Source organism: Propithecus coquereli, unplaced genomic scaffold (genome assembly GCF_000956105.1).
Source record: "Propithecus coquereli isolate 6110/MARCELLA unplaced genomic scaffold, Pcoq_1.0 Scaffold49, whole genome shotgun sequence".
NCBI classification, from domain to species: domain Eukaryota; kingdom Metazoa; phylum Chordata; class Mammalia; order Primates; family Indriidae; genus Propithecus; species Propithecus coquereli.
In genome coordinates, this window is record NW_012150729.1 from 6119021 (window position 1) to 6131508 (window position 12488).

Sequence of the window (12488 nt, forward strand, 5' to 3'; positions counted from 1 at the left end):
AGGCAAAGGTGTCAAGGTCAGTTTTGTATCACAATAAAATCAGTTTTATGGTTGATTTGATCAAAAAATTAGCACAATCTCATATGAAATACAAACAATACATATATTGATGAAGAAAAAAAGAAAAATCACTGTAAATCCCAACAAACATAGGTTACCTCATAGAAGTTTTGGTGTCCACTCTTAACACGTGTCTTTTACACCTGTATTTACACATGCTTGCGCGCATGAGCCTGCACGCATGTGCGCGCGCGCGCGCGCACACACACACACATACACACTTTGGCTTATTTTGGATGAAAGCACACAAGTCAATTTCTTTGTTATGATGGTTTTTTGAAAAATAAAATGCTATCTTTTGGTGGAGTGGGACAAGTTTATTTCTGATATCCTGAATCTCCTTCTTTGGGTGGTACGTCCTCCCCACTGTTGAAAATCTAGGGCTTATATATTCTATTTCTTATTCTCTATATAAACTTGTTTTGAAATTCTTCATTGATAGCATGGATAGCGCTGATAATAATCTGTACTTTCATTTCATCAACTCTGAATGTTGAGATAGCATATAACCAAGTCTTATCAATGGTAACCCTTTGCTTGTAACATTTTTTAAAAGCCCAAAGATGGGGGCCTAGCTCAGAAGTAATCTTGCATAGGAAAAAGACAGGATGAACTAGGAGAAAGCATAGCCCAGGGTCAAGTTTAAAAGACAGGGAACAGTGGTAACCATGCTTCTCTGTGATCATAGCGTGGATAGAGAGAGAGGTTTCTAGGGACAGGGTAGGAGAATACAAAACATCTACAGGTTAACTGAGTTTAGGACCTCTACCAGAGGGAAGCTGCAATCAAGGGAACAAACTGGGGCTAATTCTCTCCAGAAAAGGAGTCAAGGCTATATGGCAGGCATTATCCAAGTGACCCCATAAGCTTATCACTGTAACTCCAGGAAAGAGACCTGCTTTCTCTCTTCCCTGGCTGCTGTTAACACAGAGAAAAGCAAGTGTCCCCATGAGGTCGCAAATATCATAGAGGTAGAGAGGCTAAGTAAACCTCATACTATGCGGATTGGGAAAGGAAGCCTCCTAACACTGACTGTTTTCAATGCTATTTTATTAACTCAGTATGCTATTTTAGACAGGTACGACATTTTGTACACTAATAGATAAGCAAGAGAAATCCACGTTAAATCCACAAATGACCTACTGTTCTTTGAATAGTATTTTTCTTTAAAGTTTAACAACTTTATAATGAGTATAGTTTTTACTTTTAGGTCAGAGGTAAAACTGGCAGAAACCTAAAAAGTAATGTCTCAGAGGATTTTTGTGAGGATTAAATGAATAATGTTCTTAGAACCTTGTCTGGGACACTAATAAGCATTATATAAGCATTCACCATTACTTTTGTTATTATGATTATGACTCTTTGAAAATCTGATGAAAACTACAATGACAAAGTATGTATTATATCTGGGAAAGCCTTAAAAAGGGAAGCAGATTAAATATTATACTGTGCTAATATATTACTCTACTGAATGAAACCAGTCATATTTTTGGAAGTACAGACAGCTTTATTCCATGTATCAAACTGCAAATGCCATGGTAACCACTGTTCCTAAGCAATTGGAGAAATATGTGTGTGGTCCACTTTCTGTATAATAAATGTAAGAGGAAAGTGGAGGGGAAAATCAAATGTTATGTGATAACCTGGATAAAAGTCTAAAAAGAGGTGTATTTCTTAGAGATTACAAATACATATTACAACAGAGAAGTACAACCTTAATTTTAATCCTACATGTTTTACACAAAGTAATTAAGTAAAATAAGAATATATACCTGTACATTTCATAAGAATATATAGCTGTACATTTCATAACTATATGGTACTATATCATCTTATCTGCTTGTAAACCATGATATATATTAAAAGATAAAACTGAGTAAAAGGTGAATAATGTGAAATATTTTTTAAAAATGAAGTCAGTTATTCAAAAAACTAATACTCAGGGTATTAAATTTCACTTGCAAAATATTAAATGGCAAAGTTTCAATTTCTCAATATCTGAGTGTTTGCAGAATGCAATACGAGGCCAAAACAAATGTCCAACAAAGATCATTTCTTACTGTCTTTCCAGCCACATCCCAATATCCCAAAGAAAATGATGTACCATGCTTGTAGCCAGGGGAAAAGCTGCTTGTTGTTGTATATACATAATTCAAAGCAGCAAAGCCACACCAAATGTGCCAAATGAAAAATTCTGCAAAAGATTCTGTGAATTCTACAGGTCAAGATCACCCACAACTTTTCAACTCTTCTTGTACTTCTTCAAATGTAAAATAGGCTTAACAGACTAATTTGTCAATAACATCAGGACATCCTTTGTCCATTGGCTTTGCTAAATGTGCTCTTCCTACACACACACTTGATCAGCAAATATGGTGCAGAAACTAGATTTCTGAACTCACTTTATCCCAAAATCCTAAGCAGTTTTCAATTTAGGCCAATGTCATTGCATTTCTGACTTCCTGTTTTACAAATGATAATCTTATTGTAAATAACTATGTACATTTTATACAGTAATACATGTAATATGGCTCATGTAACTAACAGCATGAGCTATTACATATCTTGCTCTACAAGTGGCATTTCAAATTCTTAGGCAGAATCATATTCACGAAATGCTCAAAAAGTACCAAGAAAAACTGCCAGAAAATTTCGAACAGGAAAGTTTTCTTTTCCAAAAGAACATTTTCATAGATGACAACATATTCACTATTATAGGGAAAATGGCATGAACCTTAAAATCATGTGAAAGACAGTAGTACAGAGAAATTTAGGGACACAAAAAGGGGACTATAGTAGTGATAGTGAAATATGTATTCTTTATAATTTGTTTTTTAAATTTAGAAAATAATTTTAGATGCAGAAATATTCCAAGAAAGGTTAGGTTAAATTATTTTACTAACTTGGATCTTTATTGAATCCTCTTTGGAAATTGTACAGTCAAATGGTCAAAATTAGCTCAGAAAACCAACAGCCTTTTATGTGAATATTTTCAGTATAAGCTCCAAAATCACTATCCAAATACCTAAATTTGCCAGTATTGAGAAATGTCTTAGAGGAATGAGGCAAATAACTAAATGTAGACAGCCAAGAAGTATAAACTAGATTGGGTTGACAAAGTTCTTTCCAAGCTACAGATAAATTGACTTATCATTAAACTCTGACTAAAGCAAACATAACATCAGTGGCTACTTAAAAGAACATCAAAATGAAATAAAAGCTCAAAATGAATAAAACTAATTATAAATCACTTTGCCATGCATTATTATTTTCTGTCTCTTCACCCACATGAAATAAGCATTTTCTATTTCTAATATAATGTAACTACTTCTAGTATTTTCTTTCTGGTTTATTAAAGGATGCCTTGGAGGAAGAAATGGAAATATCAGAATGCTGTACTTCTGTTAAACAGCGCACCCTTGTGGTTTACTTCACATTCCAACAAAAATTATAGGATAAAAGTGCATCCAAAAGTTCTTCATATACTTAGAATTGATTTGGTCATATATTTTTTTCTTCCAGTTATGTCTTTCCCAACATGATGGTACTTTCAATCACTAAAGGTAGTGACTTTTTAAAATTTCAAATTCAAAACTAAAACTGTTGAAATACATGTGTCTATAGTAATAATGGCTGTCTTTGATTTTAAATTTAAAATAAGTAATAAAATAAGGAAAATTCACCCATAAATTCACCTATTTTGCTGAATTTCCTGAATATCTGCATCTGGCTTTACAAACAATTTCAATTCAAGGGTCAATTGTATTTATATGCATTATGTAATATATAGTATGTTTTACTTGTTGATCCTCAAGTTTTCAATATAACCTTACCAAAATTCTGGCTTTTTTGTAAAAGCTTAAGAAAAATATATCTAAAATCATGTGGTTTGATAACTAAAAAAGTAAATACAAGCAATCTTTAAGTTAATCGAGTACTTCTGAAAATTAACCACATATACAAATGAAATACAAAAATTTTGTGATAAAAGTATGACATTCTCATTATATATACTATATGTACCTGGCTATGTGAAAGCCAGGTAACTATTGGAAGAATTGATAATAGTTACTTATCAATTCTCTTGAACACCTACTATGTTACAGAATTTTGCTGGAAAACACAATTCCTGGCCTCTGGGGAGATGAAAAACATAAAATTTAATAATGCTACAAGCTTTAAACAACAATAATATATCCCTAATGTTTATCTTTAGAGGAATAGTCAAGTAAATGTTGTATCTACCCATGTAATTTATGCAACCTTTGAAAAGGGGAAGCCTTTTACATACTGATAAGGATATCCAAATTAAGTCATTCAGTACCAAAAAGTGAAGTATAATAGTACATGTAGCATATGATCACCTGGCAAAAAATATGTAGATGAATCCTGGCTTAAACATGCATACATTATCTCTGGAAAGATACACAGGAAACTTAATAGCGTTTGCCTCTGGGCAGAACTTTGTTGGGGCAGGGAAGAAGCATTTTCACTACATTCTCCTTTTTATCTTCAGAATTATATATCATGTAATATACTACCTATACATTTATATAAATTAAAACAAAATAAAAAAACACAAAAGAGACAAATCAGAGAAAGTAAAGATTATTCTGTGCTGGAATCATCAGGGAATTCTCCATGAAGCAGGTAAAAGAACAAGAATCATGTGAATGTGTAAGTACGAATGAAGAAGATGGAGGTGGGGGGTCATTCTGTTCTGAAAAGACAGGAAGCAGGATTTTGCATGAGCCACAGTGAGTCAAATCTTCTGGTTAGAGTTAGAAGCATCCTAAAGATGATGAGGAATTAACTTTTAAAAGTAACATTGTGATCGGTTTGTAGAGTATCTTGAAGATCCAGAAAAATCACAGCCAGCTATCCAAAGTTTCTGAACTGGGAAGTGATAAGTAAGAAATACACATGTGGCAGCTTGCCACATTAAGAGTATTTTGAAGACAAGTTAAGTACTGGTTCTCTGCTTACTCTCTGCCCTGGATTTCTCTAGGAATAACTTCAGCATAAGGAATGGAAGACATTATGAAGAGAGACTGAATGAAGGATTGGTCTCTAGTTAGAAGTGGAAAAAAAAACCAAACATCCAAGATGATCTTTAGCTTTTTAGTCTGGGAGAGAAAAAAAGAGTCTGGTTTTAAATATGCTGATGTCCAGTAGTGATGAATCAATAAGCAATTCAAACTGCAACTGGAAGAATATTGGGATTGGAATTACAAAGTTGACGTATTAGTGTCCTAGGGTTGCCCACAATGGCTGAGTGGCTTAAAACAACAGAAGTTTATTTTTCCACAGTTCTGAAGGCCAGAAGTCTGAATCAAGGTGTTGGCAGGGCCATGCTCCTTCTGAAAGTATTAGGGAGGAATCCTCCTTTATCTCTTCAAGCTTCTGGTGGCTTTTGGCATTCCTTGGTTGTGGCATGAGGTCAATCTCAGACTTCATCTTCACATGACCATTTCCTCTGTGTCTCTATACCTATGTGTCTCCCTCTTCTTATAAGGACACCAGTCATTGGATTTTGGCCCAACTTAGATCCAAGATGATCTCATCATCTCTAGATTCTTAACTTGATTACATTTGCAAAAACCCTATTTCTAAATAAGGTCACAATCACAGATATTGGGGGGTTAGGACTAGGACATATCTTTTGGGGTAGGGGGACACCATTCAAACCACTACAGTTGAGAACCATCAGCCCATGAACTCAAAAAAGAATATATGTCTTCTCTGAAAAAGTGCAATAAATACAGGCTAAGACCGAGGATTCAGTACGTTCAAATTTAGAATATGGGTAAAGGGAGTAGTGCCAAGAAAAAAAATACAAGGGGGTTGAGATACAAAGAGTATCAAGACCAAGGAAGAGAGAAAAATCAAGACCAAGTGGTGATTAATCACATCAAATATGGCCAACAAGTTAAGGAAACAAGGCTTCCTAGGCTGAGATGCCTAGGAAGGTATGAATTCTCATACATGTACACACACACACACACACACACACACACACACACACACACACATGAACAGACTCACAGTTTAATCATTAAGAATTTTTGTAATGAATAAATAAAAAATGCTTCTTCAGCTTCTCTAGGGAAAAACAAATAATTCTGGATCCTACTGAACAATACATCAAAGAACTAACCAGATGTCCAGATCAAAAGAAAAAATAATTAGAAAATTGTATAAAGATGTGTAGTTTGCCAAAGGCAACATACTCTTAAAAAAAGATTACTTAACACAGGGGCACCAACTGGTCATAGAGCAGAGGGTGAGAAATCAAAAGAAATAGCTTTGGTGAGGTCACTGGTAGCACAGACCAGAATTTTAAGAAACAGACTATTAGAAAGACAACATAGACCTCTTGGGGATCCAAGCACAAAGGAAGTTTACTGGAAGACATTGGATGGGGACAGCTGGTATAAAGATTTGTGAGCAGAGACTAAGATTAATTTCTATATTAAAAAAAGATATCCTTTGGTAGCTACTTGAGAGTATAATAATTTACACTCTTATGATGTAGTTTTATGGTAATTAAAACTATAAAACAATCCTGAAAATGCCACTTTTTACTATGAAGAAATGTAAAGGGGCTACAAGCACAAAATGAAGTCTTAGGGACTCTGATTTGGTCTCTGCTTACCTTGCTTAGTTTCAATCTGTTTCTTGCTCATGCCACATTCCTACAACTCTGAACAGGGTTCTTTTGCCCAACTAATGCTCTCCCCTACACAGTTTAAGACTGAACTTAAGAATCACTTCTTCTGTGAAGCTCCAGCCAACTACCAAGCAGTCACCCTGGAAAACTTTGTCAGGAAGTGATTTTTTAATTTAAAACAATAATTATCCTCCTGATTGGTAAGATGAGATTTTATACCACAGACATTTGACATGAAAATCTTAATAAAAAGAAGACAGCTTAATAGACGATTTTCCAAATAACTACTGAGGTTAAGTATTTTAAAAAGTCATTTCTATATAGCATTTGAGTTGCTATTTACTGTCTAAAGACATATGATTGTTTATAAATTATATTTAAAATTTACGGTTAAATTTTTTCAAAGTTTAAGAAGTACAGAAATGCTTATTAGGTACTTGGGAAGAGTTAGTTTACTTGAGCACTGAATTTACTAAGCTTCCAAGGTGGGGGAAATTTTTCAACTAGATACAAGAACACTTTATCAGTTTCTCAAATATCTCAAAATAAAATGTGCTCTCAAAGTTACTTAGAACATTCTGCCTGGTTACAAGCAACAAGATATATGGTCTCATGTTCAATCATATTTACCTAAAAATTCATTTATATGTCACATAAATAAAGCAAGGAATATACAGATTGTTTAGTCTCCAGAAGTAGTTTGCAAATGGATCTCCACAAAATGGCATACTTAGGAAAAATCCGGGATTAAAGGTGAGTAATAATAAGAAATTTTGATGAAAAGGTACACCTAGAACAGTGCTTTGATGATAGGAGTATATAAAGTTAACTGTAATATATTCTATTAAAAAAAAGGCTAATTTTCTTTTCTCACTATAGAGTATACATGGACCAAGTAGAAACTAGGATTTCTCCTGGAGAATCTCAGAGTCAGGTCAAGAAGATACATGTAGTTAGAAACCCAGGAACATAACACAAAGATTGTGTTGCTGGTTTTTTTTTTTTTCCAATTATTCAAAAATAAGTACTATATTTTCATTTCTACTATATGTATCAAGCAAGAGCCCCTGGTTGGGTCTTAGTAAACCAAAACATTAGGTTTATGGATAATTTATTTGCTTGAATATGAAAACTATTTAAAATTGACATTTATTCTTTACTGCATTGTAGACCTGTACATATACAGAGGACCTATTCCCAGTACCAATCTTATTAGTAGCTAGTTATTCATCTTATTAAATATTAGTAACTGTAACTAATAATTCACTGTTACTAGGACTACTTCTTAATAGTCTATGTGGAAAAGACAAATGACTAAGAGGAAAAATAGATGGCCCCCTGCCTCATCCAGAAAATACAGTTAGAGAGAATGAAGAAGGTTGAGTATTTGGGAGCACAATAGGGTGACTATAGTTAACAATAATTCATTGTGTCTTTTAAAATAACTAAAAGAGTGGGACTGGAATGTTCCTAACACACAGGAACGATAAACGCTTGAGGTGATGGATATCCCAATCACCCTGACTTGATCACCATGCATCGTATGCCTGTATCGGAACATCACGGGTACCCCACAAATACATACAACTATTATGCAGCCATGATAACTAAAAACGAAATAAAATTTGAATGACAAAAACAAAAAGAACAAATCTACGCACCTTATCTGTTTCGTCCACACTCATGGATTTCACTACACAAGAAGCTGGCCTTTCCTGGATGTGTGCCAAGTCCTGGGGTACACTCTGAGACGCTGGCATTGGAGGCAATGGAGCCCGCCTCTTCTTGGGTGCATCCGACGGCAGGGTGTTCGAAACGTATGGTTTAGAAACGGTATTGGACCTCATAAAAGTCGGGCGGTGCTTATTTATTAGAGGGGTTGCAGGGGCACTTGCAGTCTAATAAAGAATTAAAGGCAAGATCTACATGTAATTTCAAGATAAAAAGCACTTATAATTTAAACAGAAAAGATTTGAAGAATCTTCCAAAATGTTACATGCTTACTTGCTCCCGCTTTTTCTTGCTGCGTTGAAAAAAGCTGAAAAATCCTTTACTTTCTTTCTCCTTCATAATGTCTAGGTTTGGAGATATTTGGCAGGACTCTAAAATAGAAGAAAAGTATCTTACTTTTATATCTGGGGTTGAATGTTCACGTCCAAGATTTTCTTCTCTTACTTTCCCTTTAAAAACTTATCTAATGATAAAAGCTCCTAAGTACAGCCTATGAACCAGGCACTCTGCTAAGTACCTTATATCCTATTAAATTCTTAAAGCAACAAACAAATATGGTTCCTATTTCATAGTAGAGGAAACCAAAGCTTAAAGAAACTAAGATCAGGGCCAATAACGAGGAAATGACAGAGCTAGGACATATACTCGATTCTGTGTCAGTCGGAGTCTGTGTTCTGTACATAATAACCAACATTTCACAAGTAGAAAGTACACTTCAAATTAAATGAGATATGATGTTGCTATCACACAGTTTGTCCCTTTGTTTGATGACAATTTTGTCTGATAGCTAAACTACCATGAAATATTTTATTCTCCAACACACGTCATTATAATTACTTCGTATGTTGTTAAATGTTTCATAATTGTTATTTCTTTAATCTGGTGGGTCTCAACTGGGAATGATTTTGCCCTCTAAAGGACATTTGATAATTTCTGGGGATAATTTTGGTTGTCACAACTGGGAATGGGCTTGGGAGAATGTGCTACTGCATTTACTGGGTAGAGGGCAATGATGACATTAAACACGGTGCAATACACCAGGTACCCCCCAACAACAAAGAATCATCTGATCCCAAATGTTAACAGACCAAAAATTAAGAAACCCTACTTTAACTAGAAAGTCGAATGTCAAACCTCAAGGTTGCATACATAATATTTCTTTAAAATTTTTCCAAAAGGTATTTCTTGGTATCAATTAAAAGGGCCTTCGAACAATGATAAATCCAGTAGCACTGAGCCACCCTGGCCCACACTGTCTCTAAATTCCATTTCCCATTAAAAGGAACCACGATTGCTTGAGAATGGTTGATCCTTGCTGATATTGAGGAACGTACAATATGAGCTTGGAACATTTAGTCATACCAAAAAGCTAGCTGTCAAAGTCTACCAGGGTTCTGTTAAAAGGACTCACAAACCTGAGATGGTTTTTCTACTGGCAAAAATTCAGGACAATTTTGGCATCATAAGAGTAACTGACTACTTGAAACATATCACATTTGCTCAATTCTGTGCATTCATAATGATACGACAAAAATAATTCATCCTTATTGTCAACCTTTGTGTAATGCTAGAGAACTAGTCCATTATTTTAAAAATAGATGAAGGAAAAGAATCAAACTTTTATCCTGCCTTTTCTGACTGAATTTTACCTTCACAGTCAAATGGCTGACATGGGAAAGTTTGCTTTTTTAGAAATATCTGAGCTAATAATTAAAGAAATGTTTGCAACAGACTATCACCATTTCTCAACTCCCAATTAAGATGCAGGCAGTGATCATCAGAAACATACCGCGTCATCACATGTTTGCTAATGGAAGTACACAATACCACCTATGAAGTATTCTTGCCAAAAGTTTCTCACCAAAATCTTATCAAATTTCTAGATTTAACAATCAATTTATAGGAAATAGAGGGGACAAAGAAACACTGACACAATAGGATGTAATCAGCAAAATTGTGAATGTGGGAAACTCTGTAAGAAAAACGACCTGGTTTCTTCAACTAAGGAATAGCAAATTATAAAAAAAATTAATTTATAATGACAAGAAGTAGGAATCTGTAAAACTCAAACAAAATTTCTTATATAAGAAACATATGGATTTTATGGTAAATACATATAAATCCATATTTATATGGATTTCATAATTTCAATGACATGTGAAACAAAGTACTGTATATTAAAACTTGTGGGATACAGCTAAAGCAGAACTGTACAGTAAATGTACAGTCTTAGATACTCTATTTAAACTAAATGTTTAAAATTAAAGTGAAATAAATTATGACACAGTCGGCTACTCCAGGAAAGCAAAGCCAGTTAACATCAATAAACATATTAATGCAATATGCCTCAATAACATATTAAAGGCAAATTGTATTTTACTAATTAAAACTTTTAAATCTGATGATTCAAATATTAAATAAGCAGCATGCGTTCTGCACAATGAGCTTGACAATGCTAACAACTAATATCAATGAACATGTGGATAATGCTTTACAGTTAAACATTTTTTCACATGCCCAATTTATTTCTTAGAACAACCCTGTGAGGGATGTATCATAAGTTACCACTCTGAGCCCTTTTTTCTCATTGGAGGATGTTAGCATTGAGCCTGCCAGATGTAAGAAATGAAAGCAGTGGTATCACACCATTACACATCTGAGAAACTAAGTGACCAGAGAGTTTGAATAACTTGCACAAAGACAGGCATTAAATGGCAGAACTAAAACTAGTATCCATTTAAAGATGATTTATAATATCTGTTACTTTTTTTCTAGAAATGCCATTTTTTCATTTTAAGATAGAATTCACCACTTACTGCATGTAGACATACAATTAAATTTAGTTACAACAGTAGATGGAAAATTCACATGGCCACACGATACAGTAACAACCAGAATGTTTCATACAGTTATTTTGGGTAGAGCGATTTCCAGGCACCTGTTCATCCTTCCTACTAGTTATCCTGTAAGTCTTCACGTAAAGCTCTATGTCAGGGATCACAGCAAGTCAGAGTTAAACACTAAGACAAGTGAAGGCTTGAGCTTACTTAGAAAAGCAACTCAATGACTGTAGTTTCCTGTTTCTAGAAGAGGGCCTAAGAGTGCTTGCATGCAAAGTTCTAAGCCTTCTGATAATATCAGACAAAATAAGGAGGCAAGGGCATTTACAGTATTTGGATTGACCTTGTAGATCCTGACATTGTAAAGGAGCTTTCTTAACTTTACTCTTCCAATCCCTTAAGGTTCTGCCACGACATTTAACACCCTAATAAACCACATACTTCTATGGCTAGAGGAAATATTAGAAATCTATACATTTGATACTCTCAAAATGAGGCCTTAAAGATTATGAAATTTTCTTAGGGTTATATATGTAGAGAACAGCAAAGTTAAGACCAAGAGCCAAGTAAAGTAACAAAATGGTGATGCTGTAAAGAACCACAGAGACCACTTTTTCCAATTATTATTATTATTGTTATAGAAGTGGAAGGTTGAGATCCAGACAGATAAAGCTATTTCCTCTATCAGCTTGCTAAATTAGCTTGATAACTAACATAGTGTCAGAATTTCAAAATGTCTATCTTCTCATTCTTAGGCAGTATACATTTTAAGATCATAAGAATTTTGAACACCTTTGATCAAGCTAGTCTTCATGATAGGCACCAGCAAAAAATAATCACGCTATTACTTATGTGGGCTTAATTCTCAGAACTAAGAGGATCAGTGTGCTTTGGGAAAACTGTGATGAAGACAGAAAATTCCAATAACACATAATGTGTACAGTTTAAGGTTTTCTCCCTCTCTTTTGTTTTTAGTATGGTGGTAATTATTGCAGTAATCAATTATTTGAGCCTATCTTTTTTTAATAGGAGAAAAAAGACTTCCAGAGTTTATTATTATGGGAAAATTTTAATAAAGTTTTTCTCTATGAAAATAATACATGCCTATTATAAAATGCCATAATATAAAGAAAAGAAATATGAAAAAGTAACCTACCATAACCCTACCATTCAAAGGTAACCACTAT

At 34.2% G+C, this 12488-nt stretch overlaps 1 protein-coding gene across 1 annotated transcript in view; it reads right to left on the reverse strand.

Annotated features, from left to right (window-relative positions):
- Window positions 1-12488, reverse strand: part of COBLL1 (cordon-bleu WH2 repeat protein-like 1) — a 185328-nt gene that overhangs the window by 23588 nt on the left and 149252 nt on the right. The window contains exons 5-6 of the mRNA XM_012655818.1: window positions 8735-8832; window positions 8392-8628 (exon numbers count right to left, since the gene is read on the reverse strand). Of these exons, the coding sequence (XP_012511272.1) occupies window positions 8392-8628; window positions 8735-8832 (335 nt within the window). The remainder of the gene's footprint in view (window positions 1-8391; window positions 8629-8734; window positions 8833-12488) is intronic.